The sequence below is a fragment of the Ranitomeya imitator genome, chromosome 4 (assembly GCF_032444005.1).
Source record: "Ranitomeya imitator isolate aRanImi1 chromosome 4, aRanImi1.pri, whole genome shotgun sequence".
Classification (NCBI taxonomy): domain Eukaryota; kingdom Metazoa; phylum Chordata; class Amphibia; order Anura; family Dendrobatidae; genus Ranitomeya; species Ranitomeya imitator.
Window position 1 is genome coordinate 46,831,465 of NC_091285.1, and position 18,074 is coordinate 46,849,538.

At 45.5% G+C, this 18,074-nt stretch overlaps 1 protein-coding gene across 11 annotated transcripts in view; it reads right to left on the minus strand.

Annotated features, from left to right (window-relative positions):
• The window catches only part of PCDH1 (protocadherin 1), a 236,433-nt gene that overhangs the window by 205,868 nt on the left and 12,491 nt on the right, over nt 1-18,074 (minus strand). For 3 of the 11 annotated variants that reach the window (XM_069763621.1, XM_069763620.1, XM_069763624.1), the window contains exon 1: nt 4,724-5,015. The exons of 2 other annotated variants lie outside the window; for them this stretch is intronic. In XM_069763621.1, coding sequence (XP_069619722.1) covers nt 4,724-4,769 — 46 coding nt within the window. In that variant the 5' untranslated portion in view covers nt 4,770-5,015. Of the gene's footprint in view, nt 1-1,023; nt 1,507-4,723; nt 5,018-18,074 lie in introns of those variants that run through there. 6 more of the 11 variants (XM_069763616.1, XM_069763622.1, XM_069763625.1 and 3 more) reach the window with 6 other exon arrangements.

The following is an 18,074-nucleotide window of genomic DNA, read 5'->3' on the forward strand; positions in this document are numbered from 1 at the left end:
CAGGTTCCTTTTCAATACGCGTCCTCGCTAACAATACAGCCAGGCACTCGGTAATATACAGGAACGTACATATTTGTCATTGATTGTATGGCTGAAAGACAGGAGCGCAGATGAAAAGGGGGCACCCGGAAAACGGGCGACACAAACACAATATATAGAATGGACTGAAAAGAAGAAAAACACCAGAAAAATAAAAAAAACTCCTCTCTGCCATTCTGGCTCTATATTTCCCCGGGAATACAATTTTTATACATTTTTTATGGGGCTCGCCTCTCCCTGTATTTTGAAAAAAAAAAGCGATCAATAAATCTGTAATGATTCAAAGCGTTCCTTGCATGGTGGGGGTAGAGTGCAAAAACAAAATCTATCCATTTTCTAGGGCTTCTGCATTCCAGCTCCTGCCATCCGCTATCACAGGACGCTCAATTACATACATAATCAGCGTCTCCATACTGTGCACACAGGGGGAAAAAATAAAATAAAAAACCCGCCGATCATGAAATAGCATATGACGGAGGCCAAAAAAAAAAAAGCTTCAGAAAGCAAGCAGACGGCTATAGAGTGGCAGCCATCAACGCAGCAGCCGCTCGTACCTACGTCTATATGGCCCTATAGTGGACATCATACATGGGATTCAGCCTCAGGCGCAGGGAGCATTAACCATTAAATCACCAATGGTTAGAAGCGACTATGCGCACATAAGCCATGGCTTACACCGACACAACAAGTGTTAAGAGGATCTCCATGAGCGACGCTGGCCGAGAGTCTCCCCCCCCCCCGCCGCTCACATCAGAAGCCCCTCGCTCCTTTCCTTCGGATGGGAAAATGCAGCTCTCTCTAAACTATGGGGATAATGGTCGGCACAGGATTAGTTTATAGTATTCCAGCGATTGTGCATCAAACACATATGGACGAGGACCTATATTCCTGCGAATAATCCTCTTTGCTGGTATTCTCCCGGCAGACAGAGGATACAATTGGCATGTCCCGATTAGCCAGCCTCACTAATACAGTCTGACTTACTGAGGACAAGGAGAATGGTGTGGGCACAGGGTGTCCTTATCTGCTGGCATCCACCATTTGGTCGTCCCTCTGCCTTATTCTTTACAAGTGGCCATCTCCACGGATCTTAAAAGGAGAAAAAAAAAAAAAAACGCTTAAGAATTCTTATGGCACTTGTATGGGCTTGGGGTCTTAAGGTGTTAAATCTGCGTGGTTAATTTAGGGGGAAATAAAAGAAGAAGATCTAGTGGAATCGATACGCAGTTCTCTCCTGCATTGTAGTCAGTAAACATCTAATTACACAACACAGCCAAATATCATCAGAAAAAAAGGCATAATAAAACATTCAGCCCTCATCCATCGCCTGGCATGGCTGGGAGACGCAGCAAGCCTGATCCTCAGCATCTCATTTCCTAGGAGGAGCGCAGGAGATTGGGCGATAGGTGGCGAGTAATTGCCAGGTCTGCAGCCGAGTCAGACGTTCATTAAAACCCAAAAAGGAATGGTGACACCGTGCCCAAAGACGATGTATGGGATGGTGTACGTACACAGAAAAGGTGTGACCCACGCCACCGTGCCCGGCCAACGCCACCAGCTGCTTTATAGATAGGTTACTGTAATGGAATCGAAAGCAAGAAAAACGTGTCCGGGAAACGTAACCCTGGGGCATCGGAGCTACAATGGGGGGCGATTAGTCAGAAAGGGGGCAGAGACGATCGGGAGAGTCGACGGGATCCGGCACCAAGAACAGGTGTCGTGGATGGCGATCCTCAGCAATCACCCAGGTTAAAGAGCTACACACAAAAAAAAAAATTTTTTTTACAAACACCATGCACAAAATTGGTGACTGCAGCAGGTCAGCGCAATATTAGATATTTATAATGGCACAAGTGGCTGTTTTTCCAGATCAGTCATTATCCAATACTATTAGTCCACATTAAACCTCTACACAGAGAATTGTGGCTGGAAACTACACAAAGAAAAGAGCCAGAAGTGGCAATCCGTGATAAATCACTTTTTCTTTTATTTAATGGAGGGGGGGTGTAGGGAGTGTCACCACTTGTTGCCCATATGCTTTACAGACCCCTTTAATTCTCAAAATGTGCGCTCCGTCCACATATTCATTACCTTTTATAGAAGGATGGCGTCAGATCTGGAGTGCCAAGTCATAGGAACCGTTTATTACAGCCAGACTGGCTTATTTTAATGGCATTCGCTGATTAAATAAGTCTCTTGGCCAACGTGCCAGTGGGTAATGTAAGGATTGTTTTAAATACAGAGAGAAAGGCATAAAACATCTGATATTACGCAGCAGCTTGTCCATTAAACTGACAGTGAGGAAAAAAAAAAAGTTGTGCTGCAAATAGTGTAACGGCTGGAGAATTGATGGTGGTGGGCTTCCAGATCTACAGGGGTATACAGAAGAGTATATATATAGGGTCGCCCTCCGCTAAGCCCAGCCGGATCATAGGACACCTGCAGGCTTCTCTAAAGTAGCCCACAATGAATGAGTAGTAGACATCACTGGCACAGGGGGTGCAGATCCGGGCACCATCAGGCTTGGTGTACCAGTGCGGTAATCACCCATGCATCCCCCTATAGCCCTTCACATTGAGTAGCCCCCCACTATACACAGCACCAGGATTGGTGTAAGGAGTATGACTGACAGATATACTCAGCCATTGCATTTCTATTCATTCCTATGAAAAAAACAAAAAAAAAACCTTTTGGAACAGATCCCCCCCCATAACGCATTTATTTCTGGACATCTATGTAGACCCAGGCAATGGTCAGTCTTCCTACGTCAGGGTCTCCAGAGAAGGTCTCCCCAGAATCTCTCCAGAGCCCCCACCTCCCTCCTTCCCTTAATCCATACTGACATGTACGGAGGAGACGCGACTCCCATCTACATGGAGTTTGTATGTTCTCCCTCCATACCGATAGGAGGAAGCCCCGGTAGTCAACGTGCCATCGGATTCAGGGGACTGGGACTCATCCAATATGGTCTCTGTACAGCGCTTCGGTATATGCTCCCACTATATAAGTGGGGGAGGATAGCCCCCTCCAGATCTACAGAGCTAGATGTTCAGCTCCAACACATATCAGGCATCTTATGTTCCCCCTATATAAAATGACGGGGGATAGCCCCCAAATTAGATCTACAGAGCAAGGTGCTCCAGCACATATTAGTCATCTTATGTTCCCCACCTATATAAATGACAGAGGATAGCCCCCCGCTAATTCTACAGAGCTAGATGCTCCAAATCAGGCATCTTATGTACCCACTATATAAATGACTGAGGATAGCCCCCCACCAGATCTACAGAGCTAGATGTTCCACCACATATCAGGCAACTATATAAAGTGACGGAGGATAGCTCCCCACTACATCTACAGAGCTAGGTGCTCCAGCACATATCAGGCATCTTATGTTCCCACTATATAAATGCCGGAGGATAGCCCCCACTAGATCTACAGAGCTAGATGCTCCATATCAGGCATCTTATGTACCCACTATATAAATGACTGAGGATAGCCCCCCACCAGATCTACAGAGCTAGATGTTCCACCACATATCAGGCAACTATATAAGTGACGGAGGATAGCTCCCCACTACATCTACAGAGCTAGGTGCTCCAGCACATATCAGGCATCTTATGTTCCCACTATATAAATGCCGGAGGATAGCCCCCACTAGATCTACAGAGCTAGATGCTCCATATCAGGCATCTTATGTACCCACTATATAAATGATGGAGGATAGCCCCCCCACTAGATCTACAGAGCTAGATGTTCCACCACATATCAGGCAACTATATAAGTAATGGAGGATAGCCCCCCACTACATGTACAGAGCTAGGTGCTTCAGCACATATCAGGCATCTTATGTTCCCACTATATAAATGCCAGAGGATAGCCCCCACTAGATCTACAGAGCTAGATGCTCCATATCAGGCATCTTATGTACCCACTATATAAATGACGGAGGATAGCCCCCCACTAGATCTACAGAGCTAGATGTTCCACCACATATCAGGCAACTATATAAGTAATGGAGGATAGCTCCCCACTACATGTACAGAGCTAGGTGCTTCAGCACATATCAGGCATCTTATGTTCCCACTATATAAATGCCAGAGGATAGCCCCCACTAGATCTACAAAGCTACATGCTCCACCACATATCGGGCATCTTTTGGGTGATCACTTTTAAATGCAGGGTATAGGATCCATCATGGGGGTCTCCATACACTGATAGAACAGGGCGACGGGCACAGCTGCAGACTGGGAGGAACATGGTTCCCCCATTATAGACTCACCCCTGAACACTTCCTAAAGTAAGGCACCCCTCCCCATAACCAGTCTCAGCCCCCCCATAAGTGCCGTGGATTTCATAGGATTCTATAGAAATAACACCAAATATTTGGCACTTTTCTCCCATCCCTGCAATTGAAAAAAAACCACCTTCCTCCCATCACATGCACCACTCCATCTTATGTTATGGGGTCTCTGCCCCCCACAACCTCAGCCAGCCCCCCACATTCCCATACCCCAGCATAGGCTTGGGGGGCTCCAGGATGAGGATTGCCCCCCAATCTCCAGCCATCTGTAGTGGAACTGTGCAGTCAGCTGTTTGCATCAATCCTCTTCAGGCAGCAGCAGTGATGTAAAGCCCCTCTATCATCTGTCTATGGGGGTCTTCGGTGTTTAGGGCTCCTTACCTGGCACCCCAGCCTTCCTCCAGCCTCCTCCTTCCCGACTCTTCATCGCTGCTCTTCCCCAGGTCTCTTGTCACATCCACACGGGTTAAGTCCCAGAGAAATCACAGCCGCCCTCCTCCTCCTCCCGCCGGTGAGAAGTTGTGCGCAGCTCCTCTCCTCTGCCCCGGACGCTCCGGTGATAGTTCCGCAGTCGGGTGCAGGGAGCTCCCCTTGCAATGGGCACCGTCCCGGTGTGCGGCTGTGTGTGTATGAGCCGCCTGTGTATGAGCCGAGCTGCTGCCTCCAGTGTCTCTATGCTGGGGGAGGAGCTGCTGATTCTTATCACATCCAGCACTCAGCAGCCGCTGTCTCCAATGCAAAGATGCTGTGTGCTGTGCTGTGCTGTGCTGTGCTGTGCTGTGCTGTGCTGTGCTGTGCTGTGCTGTGCTGTGCTGTGCTGTGCTGTGCTGTGCTGTGCTGTGCTGTGCTGTGCTGTGCTGTGCTGTGCTGTGCTGTGCTGTGCTGTGCTGTGCTGTGCTGTGCTGTGCTGTGCTGTGCTGTGCTGTGCTGTGCTGTGCTGTGCTGTGCTGTGCTGTGCTGTGCTGTGCTGTGCTGTGCTGTGCTGTGCTGTGCTGTGCTGTGCTGTGCTGTGCTGTGCTGTGCTGTGCTGTGCTGTGCTGTGCTGTGCTGTGCTGTGCTGTGCTGTGCTGTGCTGTGCTGTGCTGTGCTGTGCTGTGCTGTGCTGTGCTGTGCTGTGCTGTGCTGTGCTGTGCTGTGCTGTGCTGTGCTGTGCTGTGCTGTGCTGTGCTGTGCTGTGCTGTGCTGTGCTGTGCTGTGCTGTGCTGTGCTGTGCTGTGCTGTGCTGTGCTGTGCTGTGCTGTGCTGTGCTGTGCTGTGCTGTGCTGTGCTGTGCTGTGCTGTGCTGTGCTGTGCTGTGCTGTGCTGTGCTGTGCTGTGCTGTGCTGTGCTGTGCTGTGCTGTGCTGTGCTGTGCTGTGCTGTGCTGTGCTGTGCTGTGCTGTGCTGCATGCCTCGCTCCTCCTCCTCCCCTCCCCCCACTACCTCACTGGGGGGCACCCACACTGTGATCCCCACACACAAAATAACACTCATTGCAATATTTAAGGGTGGCACAGCTCTGTGATCCCATGAGTGGAAAGTAGACAGCTGGCATATTATGTGTAGCCATTGCCAAAAATCACAGGATCAATTGTGGGTGATAGGGGGGTGTCAGGCATGGCTTCAGTGAGCCAAAAAAAGAGGAAAAGTATAAGGCTACTTTCACACTAACGTCGGATTCGGCCCGTCGCATTGCGTCGGGCCGAGATTCTGACGCTAGCGTTTGATGCGCCGCACAACGGGTGCAGCGGATGCATTTCTCCGGCGCATCCGCTGCCCCATTGTGAGGTGCGGGGAGGGGGTGGCGGAGTTCCGGTCGGAAAAAGCGGTCCGTCGGCAGCAAAAAAACGTTACATTTAACGTTTTTTGCTCCCGGCGGTCCGCCACAACACGGCACAACCGTCGCACGACGGTTGCGACGTGTGTCTACGTCGCAATGCGTCGGTAATGTTACTCTATGGGGCAAAAACGCATCCTGCAAACAACTTTGCAGGATGCATTTTTTCCCCTAAACGACGCATTGCGACGTATTAAAAAAAAACGCCAGTGTGAAAGTAGCCTAAGGCTGCCGTCACACTATCAGTATTTGGTCAGTATTTTACCTCAGTATTTGTCAGTCAAAACCAGGAGTGGAACAAATAGAGCAAAAGTATAATAGAAACATATGCACCACTTCTGTATTTATCACCCACTCCTGGTTTTGGCTTACAAATAGTAGTGCGACCATAGCCAAAATCAGAGGAAAAGTATAATTAAAACACATCACCAATTCTGGATTTGGCTTACAAATACTGAGGTAAAATACTGACCAAATACTGACGGTGTGAATGTGGCCCAATGATTGTTCGACTCCCCGACTAAGGCCACGTGACTTTTTACCTCAGTATTTGTGAGCGAAAATCAGAGGAAAAGGATAATAGAAACATATGTACCACATGTCACCCGCGCCTGATTTAGGTTTCCAAATACTGAGGTAAAATACTGACCGTGTGCACGTGGCCTTAGGCGGGTTACACACGTTCGACATTCAAACTGAATGGTGCCCTGACCATTGCCACTCACTATTGCATACATACAAGTAAAAAAAAAAACACTGGCAACAAAGATGCCACAAAAAAACCGCCAATTTTTTCAGAAAAAATACCACCTGCGTTTTCCTGAAGAACCTTCTGCTTGAAAAACTCAGCGATGTACGCAAGCATCTAAAAGATGTCACGTGCACATAACCAAAGACGGGTTTTCCAAGTGGAAACTTCCTGAGGAAACATTCCTCCTCTTTGGGTAATTGTTGGAGGAGTTTTTCATTAACTGAAGTGGTTTTTGAAGGTGTTTTTTTTTAAGAGCTTTTTTTTCCCCCCTGAAGTGGTTTGCCACTTTTTGGCTATGGACCATTTTCCATCAGAAGATGCTTCTTAGAAGTGACACACACTTTTTTTTTCCTCACACCAAGAGTTTTTCATAACCTGAAGAGGAAGAATAAATCAATAGACTGAAAATATGAAAAAGGAAAATGCTTTTGCTATAGGAAGCAAGCATTTTTCATGCGACTTTTCTGGCATTTTTTTTTTTATGATTTAGGTGTGGACCTGATAAAAAAAACACTCCTGAGAAATCTGTGTGTGCACATAGGCTACTTGATCTGATCCGTGGGAGAACAGTGATTTTTTGCAATGCGGTAAAAATTGCAAGAAAATGAACAACATTGGGGGCATCTTTTAAAAGGCTTGTCCAATATTAGTGTGTGATATTTCAGCTACGTTCCATTCACTACAATGCGACCGAGTTACAATACCAGACACAAACCATGGTCAGAGGTGGCGCTGTTTCTGAAGGAGAGCCGCCCTATTTTTCTTAACCCTTTAACATCAAGAGCAATCATTCACTCGATAACCTATGTATATAGTTCTCAATTGAGACAAGTGGTGTCTGGCCACCGCTTACTCTCCTCTCCTTATTGATACCTCACTAGGAATAGCTGTCCTAAGTTTAGGGTATGTGCACACGTCCGAAATGCATGCAGAATTTTCCTGAGATAAACCTGAGGTTTTCCGCAGGAATTCTGCATGCTTTTTTTTGCGGATTTTATGCGTTTTTTTCCGGACAGTCCAAAACAATGGGAAATCCGCAAAAATAATGAACATGCTTCTTTTCCGGAATTTTTGTGTGGAAAAAAACGCATCAAGTCCCCGCAGCTGCATGTCTCGCAACTGACTGTTCGACAGTCACAACACATGCAGGGATTTTCTGTTTGTTGCAGCTGTCGAACAGTCAGTCGCGAGACGTGCAGCCGCCGGGACTCGAACATATTTTTCGAGCACCTTAGTACCTAAGGGTATGTGTCCACGTTCAGGATTGCATCAGGATTTGGTCAGGATTTTACCTCAGTATTTGTAAGCCAGAACCAGGAGTGGAACAATTAGAGGAAAAGTATAATAGAAACATATCACCACTTCTGTATTTATCACCCACTCCTGGTTTTGGCTTACAAAAACTGATGAAAAATCCTGACCAAATCCTGATGCAATCCTGAACGTGGACACATACCCTTATCTGAGCACGATCGCGCATCACTACTGTCCTGTGATCACACATTTATTGCCACTTTGTTTGTTTTTTTATCTGTCCTGGTGTACAGCTGAGGCTACGTTCACATTTGCGTTGTTGGGCGCAGCGTCGTCGACGCATACCGACGCATGTGTCATGCGCCCCTATCTTTAACATGGGGGGCGCATGGACATGCGCCGGTATGCGTTGTATTGCGTTTTACGACGCAAGCGTCAATTTGACGCACCAGAGAGGGCGCGGACGACGCTACTTGTAGCGTTTTCCCTGCGCCAAAATTCATGAACATTACTATTTTATGTCAACGCATGCGTCAAAAAACGCAGCGTTGTGTATATGCGTTGTGGGTTGCGTCGACGACGCTGCGCCCAACAACGCAAATGTGAACGTAGCCTGAATGACAACTATTGTTCTCTGCAATCAGCCATTTCAAAAGATCGCCCCAAAAATGAAAAGGAGAAAGTAAGCCTGGGGAAATTTACCTTACTTTCTGACAGGAAAGCTGGGTACCTGTGACAAAAAAAAACCCACCAAGCTTTCCCCTAAACAGTTAAAAAGCAGATCTTTTTATTTTATTTATTATTATTATACATTTTTATCTTAATAAAAGAGGAAAACTCCAGAATTAGAAGTAATATTTGTGCCCATACCATACAGGTAGCAGCACTGTAGCTCGGTGCCCCACAGGCCGCATATTGTGCTGCCGCCATATAACTGGCAAGGTGTTTGTACAACCTTTCTTGACTACGGTTGATAAGATAACAGTAGTACTAGTCTCCTGCTCCCAGGATATAGCAGGACACACACTCCTGTCTGTTGTCGCTGGGTGTGGCGCTCACTAAACACTGCTCCATTTGTACTTGCTGCACAGAATCCCCCACACCTGCGCTGTGCAGGGTCTCGGGGGCAATAACACACAAAACCACTTCATTTTTTTTCCTTTTATTTGTTGAAAGAGACGAGTACAAAAAAAAAATATTACAAAGACCATTTTAGCAGTACAACTATATGACATTCAGTTTATTTAGCGCCCTCCTCCCCAAACTGGAAATTCAGGCCATAAGAATGATGGCTGTGAGGGTGCAGTCTACTGGTGAGCCGTCCACCTGGTAGAAAAACTTGTTTAGCTGGTGGGATTCTGGTAATATAGTGCGGGTGCGAAAATGTTATCCTGCCACGTGAGGAGATACGGGCATTTCTGGAGAATGAGTAGTGGGGTTACTTACGGAAACAATGCTGTGTTATTGGGTCAGCCATGTTGTGTTAAGGCCTTCATACACACTACACTAATACAGGCCGAACCACTGATATCAACAGTCTTAGGCTTCTTTCACACTTCAGTTGTTTGGCGTCAGTCTGCTCAGACATCGTGACGGATCGACGGATCCGTCAAAATTGTTGAGAAAACGGTTCTAACGGATCCGTTTTTTTGACGCATCCGTGTATCTGGAAAACGGATCTACTTTTTGGAGCATGCTCAATTGAAAAAGCGGATTGGGGCGACGGATCCGCCAAATGACGGTCGCGACGGATCCGTCGCCCATAGGCGGCCATTCTATGAAATCTGTCGCGAACCGCCATTTCGGCGCAGACAGAAAACATTGCAATGTCCGTCAATGTCTCGACGACATCCGCCAAATTTCAATGGATTCGTCACATGGTGGATGGAACAGACGATCATCCGCCACAATCCGTCGCTAATGCAAGTCTATGGGAAAATAGCAGATCCGCCAAAAAAATGGCGTATCCACTATTTGACGAAAACGGCGGATTCAAACTGACGCCAAAAGACTGAAGTGTGAAAGAGGCCTAATATGTCCGGGGAGCTGGCCGACTGGTCATCGATCATTCATGGCTGATTTTGGACTAATGGAGATAAGCCCTTCCCACTGGACAACATGTCAGCTGGCCTCCTTTTCATAGAGAACATAGCATAGGAGCACTAGATCTTTATTTTAAACACGATTATTCATATCTTCTCTGCAGCAAACGCTGCTGCAGGGAAGATATGAATCGCGGCTTCAGCACCAGATGCTGGTACGTGTGGTACCCAGCATAGTGCGTGTGGTACCCAGTGGGCACACGTGTGCCGCACGTGTGCCACACTGATGTGCCACAGAAACGTAGGGGAACACGGACATGGATAATTCCGGTACCGATTTTTTCCGGTACCGGAATTATCTGGACGTGTGAAACCGGCCTAAAGGAGAGGTCCTGTTTTCTAATTTCATAAACCCCCTTTGATATAGTTAAATCTTCTATCGTTTTGTTATTTTAGAAGGGTCAACTCATTGGTTCCAACTCTAGTTTAGTAACACATATTTATTGGCCGCTGGTCTGAACTTTTATGCTCTCGTCATAAATTGAGTTTATTAACAATTCTCTAGCACACTGTGGAAATGAAAGGGGCCTTCTTCATGATCACAGAAACCATATGAAGGATAAAGAGCCTACAGCTTTTCTGAAAAAGAAAATTACATCTGTCTAGATAGATATATCCTTAAGCACAGGAAAAATGAAAATTTGGGAATAAGGGAAAGAATGAGTTAGGCCCTCTAAGTCAAGTTACCTTCTCCCAAAGGATCCTAGATTATGGTAGGACATGTAGACCCACATCCTATGTCTGATGCATCGATTTACGTATAACCTGGTTAGAAGTCCATAAAAATGTCAAGTTCTACGCTAAAGATGTAATGATTATAAACTCTGAAGGCAAATGATAAAAACAGTGTAAGAGGGAGATCTTTCTCCAGGTTTTGCGATACCTGTAACTGGCACACAAATGTTCCCTTCAGTCCCCAACCATTTGTTCAGGCCAGTTTCTCATCTTCACGAGCTGGAGAGATTGACAGCGGAGATGTTTTCTTCCTTTTTCTCCAGTCGCCTTCATTAAAAACCAGTGAACGGATGTAAAAATAAACAATTTTTGTGTTCCAAATTTAGAATGTTTCGTTCTCACTCATCATCAAAATCTTCTACAAGGCGGAAGGCTATTTTTGTATGAATGAATAGACTAACAAAGAATTTTATGGAACTGACCTGAGGGTCTGGTATAGGTCAGGCAGGGTCATCCATAAGGTTATGTGACCTGTCATCACCCAAGGGGACACCACTGGTCCTGATGGCCTGGGTACAAAGCGCTTGCAATCCCTTCATGCATGCCGAAGAAAACTTCATGCCATAGTTTTTAGTCTGGCTTTTGTTATTTGTGTAGGATTGTAATACTTGGGCACTAAATGGTGCACCATTATAGCCAGTGGCCAGTGCACATGCCCAATTTTCCACTTGGACCTATTCTTGGATCTATGCTCGTATTGGAGCACCCGAATCTTCCGAGAATGGTGTGTGTTTTATGGATGTGTGAAACCAGCCTTAATCTCACATGCTGTTTTTATTTCTGGTTTGTGTTTCCACAAGAAATTTGCCTTTGGTTGTGTTGTGTAAATCCTTAGCACGTCAATCTCTGCTTCACCTTTTTTACGCTGATTTTACCTATTCTTTGCCAGGATAAACTCTAGGCCTGGCCTGGTTCTGCTGAACTTTCATGGACATTCCAATACTGAAAATATTTAGATGTAGAAATGCTGCCCAATTCGGTTTAGAAATCTAGGCACAAAATCCACATCAAATATGTAAGGTGTGCACCTTAGCCTGAAGGGGTCTACATTCGGTTCCGGAGGTTTTTATTGAAGGCCTCGGTAAGCAACGGTCATAGTCAAAGGGAATCCCTTGTCTTCCCAGCACAATCTGATATTCTTTGGGCGAGATCTTTCATGGAAATCACTGCAGGATTGAGTGAATCTGACCCTGCTAATCTGCAGTTTTTGTCGATCCCCAGAGAGAAGAAGAGAAGCTTCCGAGCACAATCCCGGCCTGTCGTTTTCTATGAGCCCCGAGGCAATAAAACCAGTAAACATGCCGTCTGAGGATTTCAATGACTTGAATTAAGATCTCATACTCGCTCGATATTCTCTTACAGCATTTCTACATTCATGCAGAATGGGAGAGGTTTCCTAATGGCTGTGATCATCTAATGGCTCTGTACTGAGCAGATATTGTGCATTACCCGTCCTCTGCCAGATGAGACTGATGTGTGGTGCGGATGCAATTCAATTTGGTGCTGAGAGCGTTAATTATCTCTCCAGTTCAGGCGGAGAGGAGGCTCCGGTAACTCTGCCCGCCAATGATTCTATGGCAGCCAGCTGCATGTGAGATGTAACCACAGAGCGGGTTAAAACAACAGCGTCTTGGCCAAATGGATGCAAGTCTCTGCAGCAATCAAGACCCTATGAAAAATTACCTTCTATAACAGCATAAAAAAGAATTAATAAAACTCTGAGGCGGCCATTTCTCTTTAATAAATGATCAATAATGCAATTTTTCTTTCATAAACCGGCTTTCTTAATCTTCAGAGCAGAAGTAAATGGCTGTCATTTCTGCGTTTATGTGGGAAATATGGTTGTAAACAACGGTGTGAGGCATCAAAGTACCGCAAACACAGATGGAGGCATACTTCTAGCGTTCCTATAATGGAGGCTGTGGGAAGAACCCATATAGAAGAGGGTACGGCAGTGGCGTAACTTGAAACTCATGGGCCCCGATGCGAAAGCTCCAACGGGGCCCCCAAATATTTTAAATCTTTAATAGCAATAGTCTTTTTCTATAGGCCAAAGGGACTTTTAGGGCCCCCTAGGCTCCAGGGCCCGTGTGCGATTGCAACCCCTGCACCTGTTGTAGTTACACCCCTGGGTACGGGAATTTCAATATATGAGCACGTTGATTAGCTCGTATAACACCTTATCTGAGCAGGTTCACTCGTCACTATAGCTGACACTAATGGTGTGTCCGTCCCTTGGTTTATTCTCTGTACACCATCTATCCACCTGGTTTTCAATGTAATGATTAGTAACTAGTCTAGTCGAAGTCAACGATACTGAAGTATGAACACTTGTGCCACCACCTAGTGCGATATTTTCTTCCCAATTCATCTAAGGACTCATTTAGAGGTCAGAATTCTCAGTCTAACTTTCATCAGTGTTTTTGATCAGTTTCATCAATCGGTCAGTGTCAGATTTTATCATCAGAGTTTGGTCCAAATGTTATCAGTTTTTCTCGGATGAAAAAATAAAAAGGTTTCTCAATATTTGTCATATCAAACAGTCCACAGATGGCATGCAAGTACTCAAGTACTCTTCGAATTTTTTTTTTTTGCCATAGATTGGCATTGCCGATTTTGATTGAACACTCGTATCAAATCGGACAGTTCTCTAATTTCCCGTGGACCGAAAAATCACAGGTACTTGAATGGCCCCATAGATATCATAAGTACAAGTGGTATCCGTCTCTCTTTTATATGAAAAAACAGTAGTTTGAATTTGACCTAAGGAAAATGGATTGTTTTTAAGGCATTTTTTGAGTATCTTTTGTAATTCCAGCAGTGATTTTTGTAAAGCGTTGCGGCTTTGCTGCAATAATGGAAAATCTCAACAGCATCAAAAAAGCTATAAAATAGATCACTATGGAATCTGTGTGGAAAAACCTCTTTGTGCCTCAATGTGATTTTTGTCTCCATACAGTGAATGGACAGCTTGGCCTCCATCCAGATTATGGCCAATGTTGGGCAAACACCCCCCGAGCATATGCGCCTGACAGTGGCCACAAATGTGGTGTGTATTTACCATATTTTCTGAACTTCACAAGACCACAAGTGTGCAGATGAATGTCAATGTGTCACCCAAGTAGAGTTGGTATGAATCGATGTGCATGACCCAGCGGACAGGTCATTAATCTGTAGCCGTCAAGCAGGAGCCCTAAGAACCACCTCATGAATCAGCGGATCTACTTTCGACTAGCTGGCCTGGCTAATGCACGTGTGAAGTCGCGCCAAGCCAACTAACCAAAAGATGAGTAGTGGATACTGGGAGGTAGGAGGCTGCTCTCAGGGCTCAAATCAATGGCCACAGATTGCTGGCCACTGGACCAAATCGTTTCGCACTAACTCTACAACCAAGTGACAGACTAGACTAAACAAATCTACCCAGGATTTTTCCTGTGACTTTCCAGAACCCAGTTATAAAACATTCAGCCAACCATTTGGTCAATATCTAAAAACAACAATAGAGATGATAGTGACCATTTGTCATTTTTATGGTGGTGGTCACAGAGGCATAACCGGTGGGGCACTTGCCACTCTTGGTGCCAAGATGGGGGTAAATTGCGGTCAGTAGGCCAATATGCCTTTTAAAGTGTATTTAGAACTGGTGCTCTGATAGGTGAAGTAGGTGAAAGCAGGCGTCTATAGACCCGAAAATCTGTCAGGCTCTTAGGCGCTGGAGCGTCGTTCAAGCCTTGAAGTTCCTAAAGAGCACAAAAGAGGTTGTGAAAGTCACGCTGAAGGACAAGTTCTGATATTGCTAATAACAGAAGTTCCTCCGAATGTAATCACTTCCTTTAATCTCAGGATTGAACTGTACAAAATGTTAATGTCAGGAAGGCTCCATAGGCCAAAGCTGCAGCCTATGTGATATTCCACAACATTAGTCCATATTCTCAGCACTTTTATCAAAGGTTAAGAAGGACTTTTTCATGATAATCCTATAAAATATGTAGCATAAGGAAAAAAGGCCTAAATCTGGCTGATGTTTTATTTTTCCATCTCATCTGATTTACGGACATTGTTCCGGTCGCCTTTAAGAACAGACCTGATGTCGTATACATCTGTGCCTCAGTGTGTACCTGATTCCTGGAACATCTGGCTAATAATTCATGTGACATTTCACATCTAATTCCACGTTATCCAGAGGATAGCTTTCATTATAAAACTACTTGTCCCCATATTTTATATTCATGACAATGTAAATGAGGTGGTGTGACTCTGTGTGTAGTCTCCCTGAATGTACAAAGCTATGGAATATATTTATAAGTGACATAGAGGAATACCACATTATGGCCTCTGACATATGGGTGATAGGCAGTAACACGGTCACCTTTCTATTTCCAAGAATTACACTTTTTAGGAACTTTTGTTTCAACTTTAAGCCCCAACAGGTCCACAATGTTCTCCTAATTTAATGCCTAATATATCTTTATGACAAGTTTGAAAAGTCCTGAATGAAAGGAACACTATTCTGGCTGCCTGAGTGTGCAGACTCATGGGCTTAATATTGAGCTTAACATTTGTGCTGGTTCCTTTTGTTTTCGCCTCAGCCGCCGGGCAGTGCCGCACCTTTTTGCGGACAATGCGCGACAGTGACAGTTAAACCCCTGAAACTCTGACCCCCACTGCCAGTCAATAAGTCCAGATTATCTGGTCTCTAACCCTAGTCCTTGCTCCTGTTGTTTTTCCTAATTTACCCCGTTTTCTGACCTTGGCTTGTATTTTGACCACCCGTTTGCTTTCTAATTTTTCCCTTGACATTACCTCTTGGTATTGACCCTTGCCTTTGACCTTTCTTGCCGCCGGCTTGCTCCACACTATAAGTACAGATCCCTGTACAGTGGTTACGGAGTGAAGGCGAGGGTAACCCCTGGGATCTGGTAATTGGAGGGGCTTGGACTATGCCCGTCTGTGGAAGCTCTACATTCACAGCTGCCAGGCTTCCATGAACAGCGCAATTGTGACTTCACGGCGGTGTTTTGACTGATTAGTGGGGTCTCATGACTGATATACATTTTTTTTTAATGATTTTTACCTCTTCAAAATTTATCAGCAAAAAATAGTTCACCTAAACATGGCAAAGCACGAAAATGCGGAGGTTCGCTAGTTGCCTAGTTATTGCTCCTGACGTCTCTCAAAACTTCCAGGCTTGAAAATAATCAAAGCAATTGTCTCATCACAAATAACCCCTTTAATATGAGAGCCTGCGGAATAGTTTGCTGATTTTGCGATGTCACTTTCTGTATTCATTATGGAGGCGATGCAGTATTACAGCCAAAGTAACTGATGGTCATCTGTGTAATATATCCCTTTGCTTATCTATTTTGCATTTCCAAAATAAATAGGTTCATGAGATAAGAAAGTTAACCATTAGAATAAAAAAAAAAGTTCATGAATAGAATTCTAGAATGCAGTGAAGACTGACATAAAGTTAGAAAAATCAGACCGGGAAAGTAAATATTTTCAACAATGAAGATTTAAGTTATTTTCATGCGGTGGGATATGATTGAGAAAAATGTTGCCGCTTCTCATTCGTCTAAATGGAGCTTGCATAAATTAATATGTGCCAACTGTAAAAATAAACCCATTCAGATGTAAAACATTTTTTTCACTCCTAGATTTTTTTCTACGATATTTCTGCCAAGCCAGAAATCTCACTCCAGACATCCACATCGTATCATAGAGAATGCCACAGCTTGTCACATTGTGCGGCTAGTCCAACTTTCCACATCCTCATCAGACACGCCGACCTAGGCCCGCAACAGGTATACCTTGATAAAGCCGGGACGGCCGAAATGTTGGACATTATCTGTACACATTGGTTGAGGATGAATTAAAACATCACTTTATGCTAAAGTAACTCTTCGTCTCGTTATTTTGGTGCCAAAGTTCCTCTTTGAATATCACAGCTTCTTATGAACCATATGATCTGTGGCATCACAAGCGCGCCAATCCCACATCCCACCGGGCCTCCATCCCGCTCCTGCTCTGCCCATTCTGTTGGAGCTGGGAGAAACTGGCATGAAAATGCAGCGCCCCAGAGTCCTGGTTCGTTGCAGTAATGTTATTCTTCCACCAGGGGGAGTGATATTACGTCTGAAGGCACTAAAGGAGTCCACCCTGCCAGGTATCACAAACCATACACTACACTTCACACTCCAGTCCACCAGGGGGAGCCTTGCTCCTATCTACTAGGGCACTCCAAACATTAGGGTAAAACTGGTGAGTTGGATAGAAAGTTAGGCTGCCGTCACACTAGCAGTATATGGTCAGTATTTTACATCAGTATTTCTCAGCCAAAACCAGGAGTGGGTGATAAATGCAGAAGTGGTGATATGTTTCTATGATACTTTTCCTCTATTTGTTCCACTCCTGGTTTTGGCTTACAAATACTGATGTAAAATACTGACCAAATACTGCTAGTTTGACGCCGGCCTTAGTCAGAAGCTGACTGGGCTTGGCCCAGGCAACACCTGTCAGGCAGACAGCGGGAAAGGAGGACCACCAAGCTGCAGACAGACGGCCCCAGACAGGGGTGGGATCCTGTCGGAGGCCTAGCACGAGACAGAAAGACACGGAGCTGCGCCTGCCCCACGTGCGGCAGCATCCTAAGAAAGGACAAGAAAGGAATTGTATTGTAGAAAGTGAGACACGAAGTCATAGCACAAGGAGAAAACCAGAAGGAGTTCTGCCCTGAGAGAGGCTGCCTCCTTCTGAGGCGCGTAGCCGGTGGCCGGAACACCGAGGGAGTAATAGACTCTACGCTTTACTTCAGAGACCTGCAGGACAGTCAATTCCAAGTTGGCTGCCCGACCTAAATACCTAAGAAGACACGGTGGCAAATTGTGGGGGTCGGGGCGTCTCTAGGGTCCCTATAAACAAGCTTCAGGCCATCAGTCATACGGGTTGTCCTATCCACACCATCTGGGGGACAGAGAGGAAGACATAACATCTAGAACATCTACAAGAGTTGTGAGGACCTTACCGAGTTGCTCAGCAGGGAGGTACTACAACACCCAGGCGCTAGTAGGAAGGC